The following is a 13,325-nucleotide window of genomic DNA, read 5'->3' on the forward strand; positions in this document are numbered from 1 at the left end:
GCGCACACACACACCACTTCTCTTTTCCCCTTCTTTATTTTCCCCGTCCCCAACTCGCTTTCCTTTTGAGTATTCTCCTCTTTTCTTTCTTCTCTTCTCCTCATGGACTTTTTGGTGGTCGTCGCAAACAATGATATTGAAAAGGCACGGCAGTTTATTCAATCAGGCATCGATGTGAACAGCCATATCTTATGGAACGCCAAAAACACTCACTCACCTGTACTGCCAACCGATGCATCAAGTCGACCTGAACTTCGAGAACAAATACAATCCAGCAAAGAATATCTCAGCCGACCCCTCAACATTGCTGTGATTGGTGGCCATGCCGATATGGTGCGATTATTGCTAAGTGCTGGTGCTGATATCAATTTAAAGGATGGCAGAGGAAGGTAAAGGAAAAAGGAATATGCCCAGTTACTGGGTGGATGGGTGGATGGATTGAACCCCTCCTTTGTGTAACACACGTTGCTGGTTTGGTTGTGTAGGACAGCACTGGTGTGCGCTATATTTGGACTTGACGTCGACGTAGCCGACATTAATACCACCAATTTGCCCCTGATCTCACAGACACATCCACACCATGCCGACATTATGAAGAACATCCTCCTTGTTCACCCAAATCTTTACGTCACAACACTCGATTCACCACAATACGATATCAAAGGCATCACCCCATTATGCCTGGCAAGCTATCTTGGAAAGGATGAGTTGATCCAGCTACTGCTAGAAGATGGTCGTGTCAATGTCGATGGCACTGACAGCAAAAGTGCTACTGCTTTGATGTATGCAGGTGAGAAAGTTTATACATGGTGCCAAAAAAAAAACAATAACATCCAACTCATGTTTACTAGCACGCGATGGCAATTTGCCTATTGTCAAGACACTTTTAAGTTACAACGCATCTCCTGATATTACCGACGCGCATGGTTGGTCAGCTATTCAGTATGCTGGTCGAAGTCCTTCCATTGTTCAGCTCTATGAGGAAGCATTACGTTGCAAACGCACCGATATGACAGTACGTGGACGCATTTGTTTCCTTCTACAATGAGACCTCACCCACTTTTCTTCTTCAGCATTTATATGGAAGCAACATGCAGTTATCCAAATATCCCATCAACTACACCAAATTGTCAACATTGCTGACATCGATTCCCGAATACCCCTCGTCGCTTTCACACGTCAAATTCGATACGCTCAAAGATATCGATCTTCTTGATCCCATGGGTGCACCCATCATCCAAATCATTCGATCCGCTTTTCTGCAGGCAGTCAAAAGTCATGATCATCATACGTTGCAAACCTTGTTGCTATGGTCACCACCCGTTTCACCTGATCAACGCCCTCTTTCAGGCCCACTTTTAGTCAACTACCATGATCCAAAGACAGGTCTTACAGCGGTGCATTATGCCATGCGTACAAAGCCACTTCCTTCCCTTGATACCCTTATCCTTTTATATCAAGCCGGTGCAGACATCAACTCACAAACACTGCTCGGTCGTACAGCATTGCATCATCTTGCACGTTTCGGTGTAGATAAGGATGGAAAGACTTGGGGCATTCAAAAGAACAGCAAACATGATAGTAGTGGTGGTGGTGGTGGTGGATCATCATCTTCCGCAGCCGCTGTCAAACTTCATCGACCTGTACGCATGAATTCACTCTCATCGCTGTCATCACAACCTATTGAAAGCAACGACAATCGTTATTCATCCCAAAGTGCAGTATCATCAGCATCGGGTTCATCTTATGGCAGCAATGATATCAGTGATCCAGTGGCAAGGCATATCATGGCTGCACCTACTGTACCTCAGCATCTTGCCATGTGTGCTTCATTATTGATCCGACTTGGCGCCTTGGTCAATATTGCTGACCCCAATGGAAACACACCATTGCATTTTGCAGCTGAATTTGGAGGTGTTCCAGAAGTATTGGAAGCATTGATTGTGGAAGGAAATGCTGATGTGACCCTCAAGAACAAAAAAGGAATGACACCACTTGACATGTGCCGCACTGAGGAAATCAGGAACAGGATTTTAGGTTTGTAAGATGGAGGGGGAAAAAAGGCACGCTGTGTGTGATGTTTATTAACATGGCAATGTTTAGCATTGGAGCATGAACGCAAGACCAAGTCGACATCCACGTATGCGAGCAATAACATTAAGCCATTCGACACCGCCAGTGATTACAAGTCGACCTTATCACGATCAGCATCACGATCTACATTGCAATCGGCAGCAGCAGCAGCACGACAACAGCAACGATGGCATCATAGTAGTAGCGGACGACGCGGTTCGGTGCCGGATAAGAGCAGTGCTACCAGCGACGAATCATTATCATCAGAGGACGAGATTGAACGCCATTTTGAAAAGATCCTTAAAGCATTTTTCAGCTACCAAACAGCATTCACAGAGAGCATTGAGACGGCCCTTGCCAAGATCACCGACATGTTTTCGAGCAATGTTCAAATGTCACGGGATGAACATGTGCAATCGAGTATACGAGTGTATGGCAACGTCACCCGATTACGCTTTGAGCTACAGCAAGCCCATGACATGTTTGATGATACGGATCAGCGTGTGGAGCAAGTAATGATGCATTATCGTGAGGAGCTTGAGCAAGTGGAGCAAATCCATCAAGCCGATTGGGATTTATCCGAATTGCAATGTGACAAGGTTGAGAAGCTCTACGACGTGTTTGAACGCATTGATGGGAGGTTCATGCAGCTTGAACTTGAACAAGAGGAGCTTATTGGGCAAATTGAGCTTATGCGTAAAACGACTTTGCGATATTCCAAGAATCCTTCAGCCGAATGCGGATCCGATGATGAATTTACAGGCGCTATGAACAACCTCCTTCAATCACTTGTTATTATCGATACCCTTGCTGTCGATCCAGCATTGTACGCACGCGAAGATATTGTACGATTGACACATGATCTTGGAGACATGGTTACCACTGCACTTGCCGAGCTTGATAAAAAGAAAAAGGCGTCATCAGCAACAACGGATATAAGTCAAATGTACGATTCCATTGCGAGCAAGTGGGAAAAAGTACAACGAGCCTTGAGCAAACCACAAGGACAACATGATGACACCAATACAGCCACCAGCAGCACTGTGGTCAGTAGTAGTAATGGATCTACAACGCTTGCACCTGGATCAACCACTGCCACCACCACTCCCACAACCCCCACCACACCTATACGTCCACGTCACTGGGAACAACAGATGACTGTAGCCCGATTGTATTCACATCGTAAAGCAGCACCTGGTGATAGCACGCTCAACGAATTGGAACTTTCCTTTGAGATTTTACATTCCAACCAGTATGAAATTCAAAAGGATCTCGACAAGCTCAATCAACAAGTGGCTCAAATTGTTGCCAGTAAACGCAACATGTACGACACGATTATCAAGCTTGAGAATGAATTAGCTGCAGCCTCAGCAGCCAATCCACAGCGACCCGAAGCGGATGTTCGTAAAGAGATGGATCAAGTACTACTAAAGACCCAGGCGTTATTTGATCAACACACCAAACTTGAAAGTGATCGTGCACAGCTACGTACCGAATTGGACAAAGTGGAGAAGCAAGTCAGCCATGTTCGTAGTCAATTACGCAAAACACGGCCCCCGTTGCTTTTGCAAGGATTACTTGAACGTTTGGAAACAGATATGGGTCCCATGGTGCGTATTGAAAAGGATTGGAATGAGGATCCCAGTTTGGTGGTGGAAGTATTCGATTCGGATGATGATGATACTGCAAGCAGCAGCAACAGTAGCAGTCAAAGCGATCATGCAGGAGGAGGAGGAGGGGCATCGACATCCTCGTATGCACCACAATGGCTTGAACGATTTACGAGTCAATTGGCAGTGCAATGTCTGGTAGCACGTCTCGATGCCAGTTTGTTTTGTCTCAAGGTGTTGGCCAAGAATCATATTGGTCGCTCAAGGCAAATCTTGATGGAGGTTCAAGCAAGTCTTACACAAGCAAATGCCCAATTGGAGGAGACACGGAATATGATGAGCGCACTTTATGATGATGCTGCCGAGGTGGTTCATCAAGTATTCAATCTCAAGAATATGCTTGAAACAATTGTTCAACATCGAAAGGAGGAAATTGTCAAGGTGTGGGAGGTTGTTGAAGAAGTCTCTGGTGGTATTGACATGTCTGTGATTGGCCCTGAACACGAGCATCTTCCTCCTCCATCCACTGCTGATGATGAAAACAACAACACCAGCAATAGTAGTAGTGGTGGTGGTCATGATGACCAAGATAGACATCAATGGCTCGTTCATGAATTGGAACAATTGCAGACTGTGCATGAAAACTTGCAGGATGCTATCGAGGATTTACAGCGGGATCAAGAAACCATAGGCCAAAATCTCAATCGACTTGCAAATGATCTTATTGAACCCCAAGTGGATAAGCTGGTGGGTCAAGACAATGCGTCTTTGTTAAGTGTAAGCGATCGATTGGCGGAATTGCTCGAGAAGATCTGTCAAGGAGAATATGGTTTGCTATCCACAGCAAGGTAAAGTATTTCTACACCCCCCCCACAATGGATAGGATACTAAATAGGATCCGATTTACAGTGTTCAACCTCCTCCACGCTCAAGCAAACGCTTCTCAGTTGCCACACAAAATAGTTTACGATCATCGACATCAAGACCACCAGCACGTGAACGTACCAGCAACACACGATCATCAGCTGCCATGAGTGTTCGTAGCAAACGCATGTCTGTGATATCCACCGCCAGCTTCACATCCCTTTCTTCATATCATCAAGAACGCATGCTTGCACGTGTCTCTTCTTTAAGTAGTGCATTTAGTCGATCCCAACGGTCTGTAACAAAAACCTAAGTTGGAGATAGTCTATCGTATTCAAATACATATTTATATATCATAAAACTAGTGGGACATAGGACAATGGGAAATGGTGTGGTTGTAAAGCACGTGCCTTAATCTCAGCCTACTTTTCTTCTACTATCATCTATCTATCTATCACCCAATGTCAGCTACCCATAATCCACTGGTCCATTGTCTCGATCGACTCAATCTGGGCGACGATCCCTCCTTACGTGCACGTGCAGAGAGTGTCTATGGTCAATGCGCCAAGGTGCCTACCAAGATCTTTGATATGGGACCCAATTGCAGACCTGTGGTTGCCATTCAGCTGGCATGTGAAAGCTTGTCTCAACATCAAGGGTGGGATACCAAGTTAGCTGCACAGCTTGCTGGATGTACCAAGCGACAATACGAGAATACCGTGAGCACCGTACGCAAGAGTCTCAACCTGCAACCGAATGTATCGCTCGACTCGTTGGCAGTGGCGTTTGGATGTACGACCATGTTGTCCAAGATCACTCGTGTTTGGGACGATTTCAGCAAGGAGTACCTATCCACCATTCCTCGAGCACAACGTACACAAGCATCTCGTGAGTTGAATGATGTGCCTGCATGGAAAGGAGCCCTCTTTTTTACATGTGCAAAGACATTAGGGGTAAGGAAGGTTCTTGGATGGATTGGGATGTATAAGCTAAAGGTACTATGGATAGCAAAATATCGGCAAGACGAAGCTTCAAGATATGTGTGCTTGTACATCCACTGAGATCAACAAGTATATCAAGGTGATCAATGATGTTTGCAAAGAGGACCTGGAGAAGCTCAAGGGAAAAGAGACATCATCATCATCTCAATCCACACGTGTGACACGGAGGACACGCCGACGAGCCGAGGATGAAGAAGAGCAGCACGTACAACTTCCTGATACAAAACGTAGAAAACGATCCACCAAAGAAGCATCCACCACCACCACCACCAGTAAATCCATAGAAAAACCATCAGCAGCAGCAACGCCTGCAACTAAGAAGAATACTACAACTACAACTACAACTACTACGACTACTACAACTTCAAATCCCCGGTCAGGTATTGTTTCTATGATCAGCCATCAACATTACAAGGATACCCGGCGATACAAGGACTATATAGCTTGGAGTGATGCCCTTCGTCAACAACTTAGAACTGTAACATCCAATACAGCTTCATAATAAAAGGAAGATGATGAACAAAAAGATAGGCGGAAGGAATGGGAGGGAGACATGGGGGGAGGGGAGGGATGTGATGATTAAGCCACACAATATTCTGGGTTGGGTTCCTTGTTGTCAACGATACCTCTCTCACTCACATACATAACACAACAACCGACCTCAACGATGCTGTCTGCCTTGAAGGGTTTGGGTGCCCTGAAGAACTTTGCTTCAAGAGGTATATACATATCACCTTACAATGCACATGAGTTCCCCAATTGACATTTCCCTTTCTCTCTTTCTCTTTTGTATAGCTGTAGTACCATCAACGCAATCACGTAAATGTCACAACAACAGACACAACGCCATACGAACGCACACGACTCACTCACTCTTTTTTTATTATTACAGTATTTGCTCGTAGTGTGCAAACCGATGCTGCTGCTGCTGCTACTGCTTCTTCCCAGGGCTTGTTGACCAAGCTTCGCGATCAACTTCGATACTATGCTATTGCCGAGATTGCAGGTCGTCCTTTGTTGATTACCAAGAACGATAAGGTGGTCGTGCACCGTCTCAAGGATGTAAACGTGGGTGATGTGATCAAACTCGATCGTGTTCGTGAGCTTGGAAGCAAAGATTACACCATCAAGGGAGCTCCTTTTGTCGATGAAAAGTACTACAACATTAACGCCACCGTGATTGAACACACCAAGAGCAAACTCATCCGCATCGTCAAAAAGAAGAGAAGAAAAAACTACAAGCGTACCATCGAGCATAAACAAACCCATACTGTGCTTCGCATCAACAACCTTGACATTAATGCTGCTTAGAAGAATCCATCCTATCATTTCCTCCTCAACCCAACCATAACCCAAATCCATCTTTTTTTTCCACCCCATCCACCCACTTGTGTATAGAAAACATAAAAAAAAGACACTTGATCAAATTCATTTTGGATACAATGGGAGAAATGGGATGAGGTTTAGTTTTCTTTTCGATGAGCAGTACGGGCATCTGCTTGAGCGGTAGGGAATACTATGGAAAGCATGTTAATATACAGTGCCTTTATCCCCCGTGAATGTGAATATCGATCATACCTAGCATATCACAGATATTGACATGGGGTGGACGTGATGCAGTAAATGTAACCAACTCGGCTATTGTGGGTGGATGAGAATATGAACTTTACAATAAAGATATGTATGTACGTATAACACACTTACCAATATCTTGCCCAACAAGTGGATCAAATCCCTTGTAAACATTGTCTGCTTTTTCCTTGTCGCCACGGAAACGCACCGTGGAGAACTCTGTATTCACCATGCCAGGATTGATTTCACTAGATCACCCCTTTATGTCAGCCAAGGTCTTTCATAAACCACGATAGAGAAGTTCATTTTACCTAACACGAAGAGGTGTGTTCATCAATTCCCAACGAAGTGCAGTTGTAATGGCATCCACAGCATGCTTCGATGCTACAACCATCATCATTCGTATATAAGTAAATGTGTATGTACATAACAATCATGCGATAAGGGGCTTACCGCAATAGATGCTGCCATTGGGGTAACTTTGCTTGCCTATCGAAATGCATAAGATAACGCATGAATCGTTCGTACGTAGTGTACATCACATACCTGCCACCGATCCAATGTTGATGATGTGGCCTGATTGTCGAGCTAACATGTAGGGTAAAACAGCCTGAGTAACGAATACTAACCCCTTGACGTTGGTATCGAACATGGTATCATAGGCTTCTTCAGAGACATCTTTCAAGGGATCCACGCCGATCACCAAACCAGCATTGTTGACCAAGCAGTCGATCTCGTTTTTCATCGGTAGACTTTCAATAGCTGCATCAATGGCTTTTTTCTCACGCACGTCCAAGTTCACGGTATGGACGTTGATGCCTGCATATGTCTTGCATAATTCATCCTTGAGTGACTGTAATCGTTCCACGCGTCTTGCTGCAAGGATCTATGATATCAATAATGATGAGCATGTACGTGTGTGTGTATGTATGTGTATACGTCAACAGCCATCCATACCAAGTTGGAACCCTCTTTGGCAAACTCACGAGCGCATGCTTCACCAATACCAGAGGAAGCACCCGTACTATGCGATGTTAACGTGTCAATAATAGGAAGGAGGACGCAGTTGTATGATGGTTGCTGCTTACATGAGGACATTTTTGTTGACAAGGCGACCGGAGCTATAGAAACGTGCAGTGAAGGGTTGGTTGAATGCTTTACGGCAATAACGGAACATGCTGAAAAAAGTGTGTGGGAAAAAGAAGGAAATTGGAGATGCCCAACAACATCCACGCATGGCATTAGATTTGAGCTGTGTTACACCACCAACAGTGTCTGAAGCGTTGGTTGGTTGGTAAGCGGAGATGCTTTTGCCTAACATGTGTAAGCGAAAATATACTCTCTCATACTTGCTACTACTCTCTTCCCCACATTTTATACACTCACTCACTCACTTACTTATGGCTCTACGTGAAGACTTGATATCATCCGCCATCTCCTTCCTATCCGATCCAAAGGTGCAATCGGCTCCATTGGCTAAGAAGGTGTCGTTTCTTGAGTCCAAAGGCATGACTTCTGAGGAAATCGAAGAGGCCATGGCAAGAGTGAACGGCAAATCAACCGGTGCATCGACCTCAGCACCAGCAGCACCACCTGTACTTGCAAATGGACAACCACCTGTCGCTGGAGGACCTGTTGTGACACATGCAGGAGCACCACCACCACCCGTACCAGCTCGTCCTTCCTATGATTGGCGTGATATCTTTGTAGCAGCAACTCTGGCAGGAGGTATCAGTTATGGCGTATGGATTTTGGCCAAGGTAAGCATTTTTAAGAGGTAAAGTGAGGGAGGCATGGATGAAATGCTCATGATACATGATAGAAATTGTTTGGTCCATGGTTCCAAGTCCCTACAAAGAAAGAGATTGAAGAAGATAAGGAAAGCCTGGATGCCCAATTCCAAGCAGGTAGGTGCTTGCACATCTCATCTCGATATACCAAAAAAATTGTGGATGACTAATTCACTTTTTCTAGTGGAGGATTCATTGAAAGATCTCAAGGAGCAAACGGGTGATGCACTGAAGAGAGTATCTACGCAATCCAAAAAGATCGATGATTCGCTGGGCGATCTCGACAAGGTGTTGAAGGATATGAAACAAAGCGATGCTGAGCGTGATCAAGAATTCAAGAATTTGAAGAATGATGTTCAATCACTCAAGGATGAAGTGCCCAGAGTAAGTGTACTTTTTTGATGGAATGGAATGGAATGGAATGGGATATTGATTGATGTCCATCACTAGATGTTGGAGCGTAACAAGGAATCACAAGCCAACGTTTTGAATGATTTGCAAAATGAAGTCAAGTCGCTAAAGTCCTTGTTAATGGCACGTCGTCCCATCACTCCATCTGATAACAACAACGCTGGTGCAGCTACCACAACCACCAATGGATCGGTCGTTTCCAATGTTGCTTCTTCACCCAGTGCCCCTTCGCCTACTACCAACCTTTCTGCACGTCTCTCCAGTGTCTTGAATAACAGCAGCAGTGGTAGCCAAGGAGGTATCCCAGCTTGGCAAATGGCAGCAGCAAACAAAGAAAAGGCCCCTGCTACTTCTTCTTCATCATCACCAGCACAACCAGCTGAAACATCTTCCAACTCGTCGACACCCACCGCCTAGAAACAACCATTTTTCCACACACACAAAGTTAATTGATTCCAAACCACACACACCCACATCACCCTATCAACTCATGTACAACATACATACAACCCCCTCTTTTTACCGTATACAAAAATGATTCATTTTGCTTATTCTTCTTTTGATCATCAAGGATGGAAAGGGAAGGAAGAAGGGAGATGGGGGAGAATGACAAAAGGAACTTTTGGTGAGGGGAAAAGAAAAAAAGTCATCATGTAGTGCGGCCCGTTTTTTATCCACTGACATGAAAAGGAGTGAGGTCGTGTGCGCATACATACATACATAGACCTGTTTTATGCGTGCACATGCATGAAACTATACATGTATATGTATCACATACTTCTCGTCGTTACTTGTGTACATGCACGTATAAGGTTTGCCCTCTTTTCATCCATTACAGGGAAAACATGTATGTATGCAATGAAAGCTTAACAAGTACTGGTTATCTTTTATTTGTGTTATGTCGGTACAAGTTTGTTGTTGTGGCGAACCATGCATAGATCATCTCTTTTGGTTATAAAAGACGACGTTCTATAATGGTATATATATATAAAAATGGATGATGGGGCTTGAAAGGGAGATGGATATAAGACTTAAAGTGCAATAGGAAGAAGAAGAAGAACATATGGAATAAAAAGTGGGGGAAGAGGAGCAAGGTTGTGTCGTAAGAAGAAAAAAAGGAGCTTGATGTTGTTGTTGTTTGTTGTGTTTTTATGCGTGTAACCACCACCAGCATCAACCAGGATGAATAGGGCAACACTTTAAAGCACGAGGAAGGTGATGATGATGATTGCTGCTCTGCTTTGTATTTTTTTTCGTCCCATGTATGAATGTATATACGTAACGCCATCATCATCATGCAGCACAATCGGGTGTGATACTGACGCGTACAGTGCGTGAAGGCTGATCCATAATAAGAGACTCAAGCTCAATCGATTTTGAGGAGCGCACATCGGTGGATCGCTTTGGCAAGGTGACACTGGATTGAACAGAGGACACTGATGTGGATGCCGATAAGCAGGGTGTATCTGCAGAAGAAGGACGCTTGTGTTGAAAGAAGCGAGTAATGTGTCGAATGGAAGAACGACTACTACTACTTGTAGTAGTAGTACCCTTATTATTGCTGCTGCGATCTCCGTTTCCAGCAACCATAAGGAACAAGGTTGAAGCCGACCGTGAACATGATGATGATGATGATGACGTTCCACGGGTCGTGGTCTTGGTATTATTCATTGCCTTGTCATTTGAAGCGACACGGTTGGAAAAGAACATGGTCATAGGTAATCGCCTTATAGAGTGCTTGGGGAAGAAAGGGAAAGAAGATGCAAGTGATGTACTCAGCTTTTATACATTGACAGCCTCTCTATGTCACTATGGTGTAATGTAGACGTGGTGGTGGGTGATCCCCTCATTCTTTTTTCTTTTCTCCGGGGAAAATCCTCCCTATTTTCGCGCCCTGTCTCCTTTCTGATCATAGAGATATTAGCACACCCGATTGAGCGATAAAAGAGGGAAACAAAAAGACATTGAAAGAAAGAAAATATTGGCAGGGAGATACGTAATAAAGATGCAATATTACCCTTTTTCATTCTTGGATGCTTGAAAATGGATCGATAGCACGATGATGACATACAGTGGACACAAGTTCTTTGTTGTATTATAGAATACGTTTATGCTTTTACAACAACAACATCATTATTACCTGCATCAGCGATCCTTGACCCTTTTTTTGTGTTTCTAATACGATGATGCATATCCCGTTCGGTGTAATGTTCATTGCCTCCTGTTTATATATATGGCTTGTTGACGCCGGGGATTCATTCTTTGCTGCCGATTATGTATGGATTCCATTAGTTGTGCATTGCCGGGGATTTGGGAGAGAGAGAGAGAGAGAGAAGCAGTAAAGGAGAACTCATCACTGCTGCTGCATCCCATTCCGCCAACCAGCGCCCAACGTCAGCCCGCATTACAATATCATTTCCCATTCCCAGCATGGTCTCAGGTGGTTCCAAGGAAGAATTCAAGCTCACTCTATTTTAAGGTTGATGATGATGATAATACATTATTACTGTTAATTACTGGGATCTACTGGTATGGATCGCCCCACTCATCTCGCGTGGCTGCTATTACTCAACAACGCTGCTGCTCCTCCCTTTTGGTCATGTAATAATAGTAGCTCGATGATCCCACAGACATTTTTACGGCATCTTAATGATAATGAATATCCAACACTATTCGCCAACAACAACAACAATACATAACCCGCTAAATCCGATTCTTAATTGTGTAATAGTGCTTCAAACCCACACATGGTATAGCGGAGCATGATGCTGTTGTAGTTGCATGTATGATACAGCAGCTGATGAGGAAATCCACCATTCACCTATGACTTCAACACCCCCAAGCTCCTTGGATAACCCCCTGTCGTTGTTTACGCGCGCATTAAGGCGGTCATAGGCAGGCTGCGGAAAATACAATGAATACCGCGCACCTCCTTGAATAGCACAAAAAAGTTGTGGTTTATATACGTAATAGTATTGAAATCGTTTACTTCTATTATGTGTGTATAGATAGTGATGCCATTACGGCGTGTGATCTAATAGCCGCCATACGTGTTGCTGTATCCATTGTATCCATTATTATAGCTGTAGTAGTTTCTACGTGTAAGGCCAGCTGACAAGCCGACAACAAGACCAATAATTATGCAGCAGCAAATGGTCGTGCACAAACGACGCTTCATTCCCAAAGACCTATTATTGGGAGGAGCATAAAACGACATGAATCGATTGCGACCGCCTTGTTGGGTACTATTAGGTGCTGGGGGCACATAGCCTGTTTGTTGAGGAGGTGGCTCGTAATAAGTTTGAGCTTGTCCGCCGCCAGGGCTATTATAGTAACCCTGTTGTTGTTGTTGCATCTCAGGTTGTTGCTGTTGCTGATTGTAGGTGTTGTATTCATTGCCTCCACCCTGCTGCTGTGGAGGTTTTCCATTCGCTTGCTCTTGGTATGCAGGTGGTGGAGGTGGTGGTGCTTCGTTGCCAGCAGCGCCTGTATTACTGTTAACTCCCACTCTTCATGATCCAGAAGGATCTTTTACATACCTCCATTGCCATATCCCTTTTCTGGATCGTAGCTCATGATGATGTATCCAAGAACAAGAAAAGAGGGATCAATTGCTGCGAGGGATGTAAACATGCGTATTCAAGTTTTCGATACCCATCTAATGTTTCAGCTGGCGGATGTGCATGGGTGCGCTAATGCTTGGCTTTCATCATGTACCATGGGATCACGTGTCATAGCAACATCATATCACCGTATTCGCTAGCCATGGATAATGGGACCATTTACGTATGCAAATCATCTCGTATAGCAACGTGATAGTGATGCATCCAAGTAGTACCTGTATGTGCGTGTGTGGCTCTTCAATAAGCCATGTGGGCTGTGTTCACGGTTGCCTAGCAACGTACGTATCGTAAGGGTAACCATCACCACACAGCATGGGTCTGCATAGTGCATACTTCCCTTACACAAAGGTCTCCACAACGATCTACAATGTGCACCAGGAT

At 44.5% G+C, this 13,325-nt stretch overlaps 7 protein-coding genes across 7 annotated transcripts; 4 read left to right on the forward strand and 3 right to left on the reverse strand.

The window, feature by feature from the left end:
* Window positions 1-102: 102 nt before the first annotated feature.
* On the forward strand, window positions 103-4,860 carry O0I10_003765 (uncharacterized protein; the record flags this gene model as incomplete). Its single annotated transcript, XM_058483832.1, has 6 exons — window positions 103-389; window positions 486-790; window positions 852-1,015; window positions 1,074-2,037; window positions 2,104-4,531; window positions 4,593-4,860. 6 exons carry the CDS (start codon window positions 103-105, stop codon window positions 4,858-4,860), a joined length of 4,416 nt encoding a protein of 1,471 aa, XP_058345221.1.
* Window positions 4,861-5,008: 148 nt separating this feature from the next.
* On the forward strand, window positions 5,009-6,050 carry O0I10_003766 (uncharacterized protein; the record flags this gene model as incomplete). Its single annotated transcript, XM_058483833.1, has 2 exons — window positions 5,009-5,500; window positions 5,556-6,050. 2 exons carry the CDS (start codon window positions 5,009-5,011, stop codon window positions 6,048-6,050), a joined length of 987 nt encoding a protein of 328 aa, XP_058345222.1.
* A 165-nt stretch (window positions 6,051-6,215) lies between these two features.
* On the forward strand, window positions 6,216-6,859 carry O0I10_003767 (ribosomal protein L21; the record flags this gene model as incomplete). Its single annotated transcript, XM_058483834.1, has 3 exons — window positions 6,216-6,267; window positions 6,344-6,367; window positions 6,441-6,859. 3 exons carry the CDS (start codon window positions 6,216-6,218, stop codon window positions 6,857-6,859), a joined length of 495 nt encoding a protein of 164 aa, XP_058345223.1.
* A 152-nt stretch (window positions 6,860-7,011) lies between these two features.
* O0I10_003768 (uncharacterized protein) lies at window positions 7,012-8,297 on the reverse strand (the record flags this gene model as incomplete). Its single annotated transcript, XM_058483835.1, has 8 exons — window positions 7,012-7,064; window positions 7,127-7,186; window positions 7,253-7,368; window positions 7,432-7,504; window positions 7,574-7,609; window positions 7,667-8,006; window positions 8,078-8,144; window positions 8,209-8,297. The coding sequence occupies 8 exons, from the start codon at window positions 8,295-8,297 to the stop codon at window positions 7,012-7,014; spliced, it is 834 nt and encodes a 277-aa protein (XP_058345224.1).
* Window positions 8,298-8,520: 223 nt separating this feature from the next.
* Window positions 8,521-9,738, forward strand: O0I10_003769 (uncharacterized protein; the record flags this gene model as incomplete). Its single annotated transcript, XM_058483836.1, has 4 exons — window positions 8,521-8,880; window positions 8,943-9,027; window positions 9,095-9,294; window positions 9,361-9,738. 4 exons carry the CDS (start codon window positions 8,521-8,523, stop codon window positions 9,736-9,738), a joined length of 1,023 nt encoding a protein of 340 aa, XP_058345225.1.
* Window positions 9,739-10,614: 876 nt separating this feature from the next.
* O0I10_003770 (uncharacterized protein) lies at window positions 10,615-11,037 on the reverse strand (the record flags this gene model as incomplete). Its single annotated transcript, XM_058483837.1, has 1 exon — window positions 10,615-11,037. One exon carries the CDS (start codon window positions 11,035-11,037, stop codon window positions 10,615-10,617), a length of 423 nt encoding a protein of 140 aa, XP_058345226.1.
* A 1,318-nt stretch (window positions 11,038-12,355) lies between these two features.
* O0I10_003771 (uncharacterized protein) lies at window positions 12,356-12,897 on the reverse strand (the record flags this gene model as incomplete). The annotated part of the gene is made up of 2 exons (XM_058483838.1): window positions 12,356-12,807; window positions 12,861-12,897. 2 exons carry the CDS (start codon window positions 12,895-12,897, stop codon window positions 12,356-12,358), a joined length of 489 nt encoding a protein of 162 aa, XP_058345227.1.
* Between the last annotated feature and the right edge of the window lie 428 nt (window positions 12,898-13,325).

Source organism: Lichtheimia ornata (genome assembly GCF_029851405.1).
Source record: "Lichtheimia ornata isolate CBS 291.66 chromosome Unknown scaffold00013, whole genome shotgun sequence".
NCBI lineage: Eukaryota > Fungi > Mucoromycota > Mucoromycetes > Mucorales > Lichtheimiaceae > Lichtheimia > Lichtheimia ornata.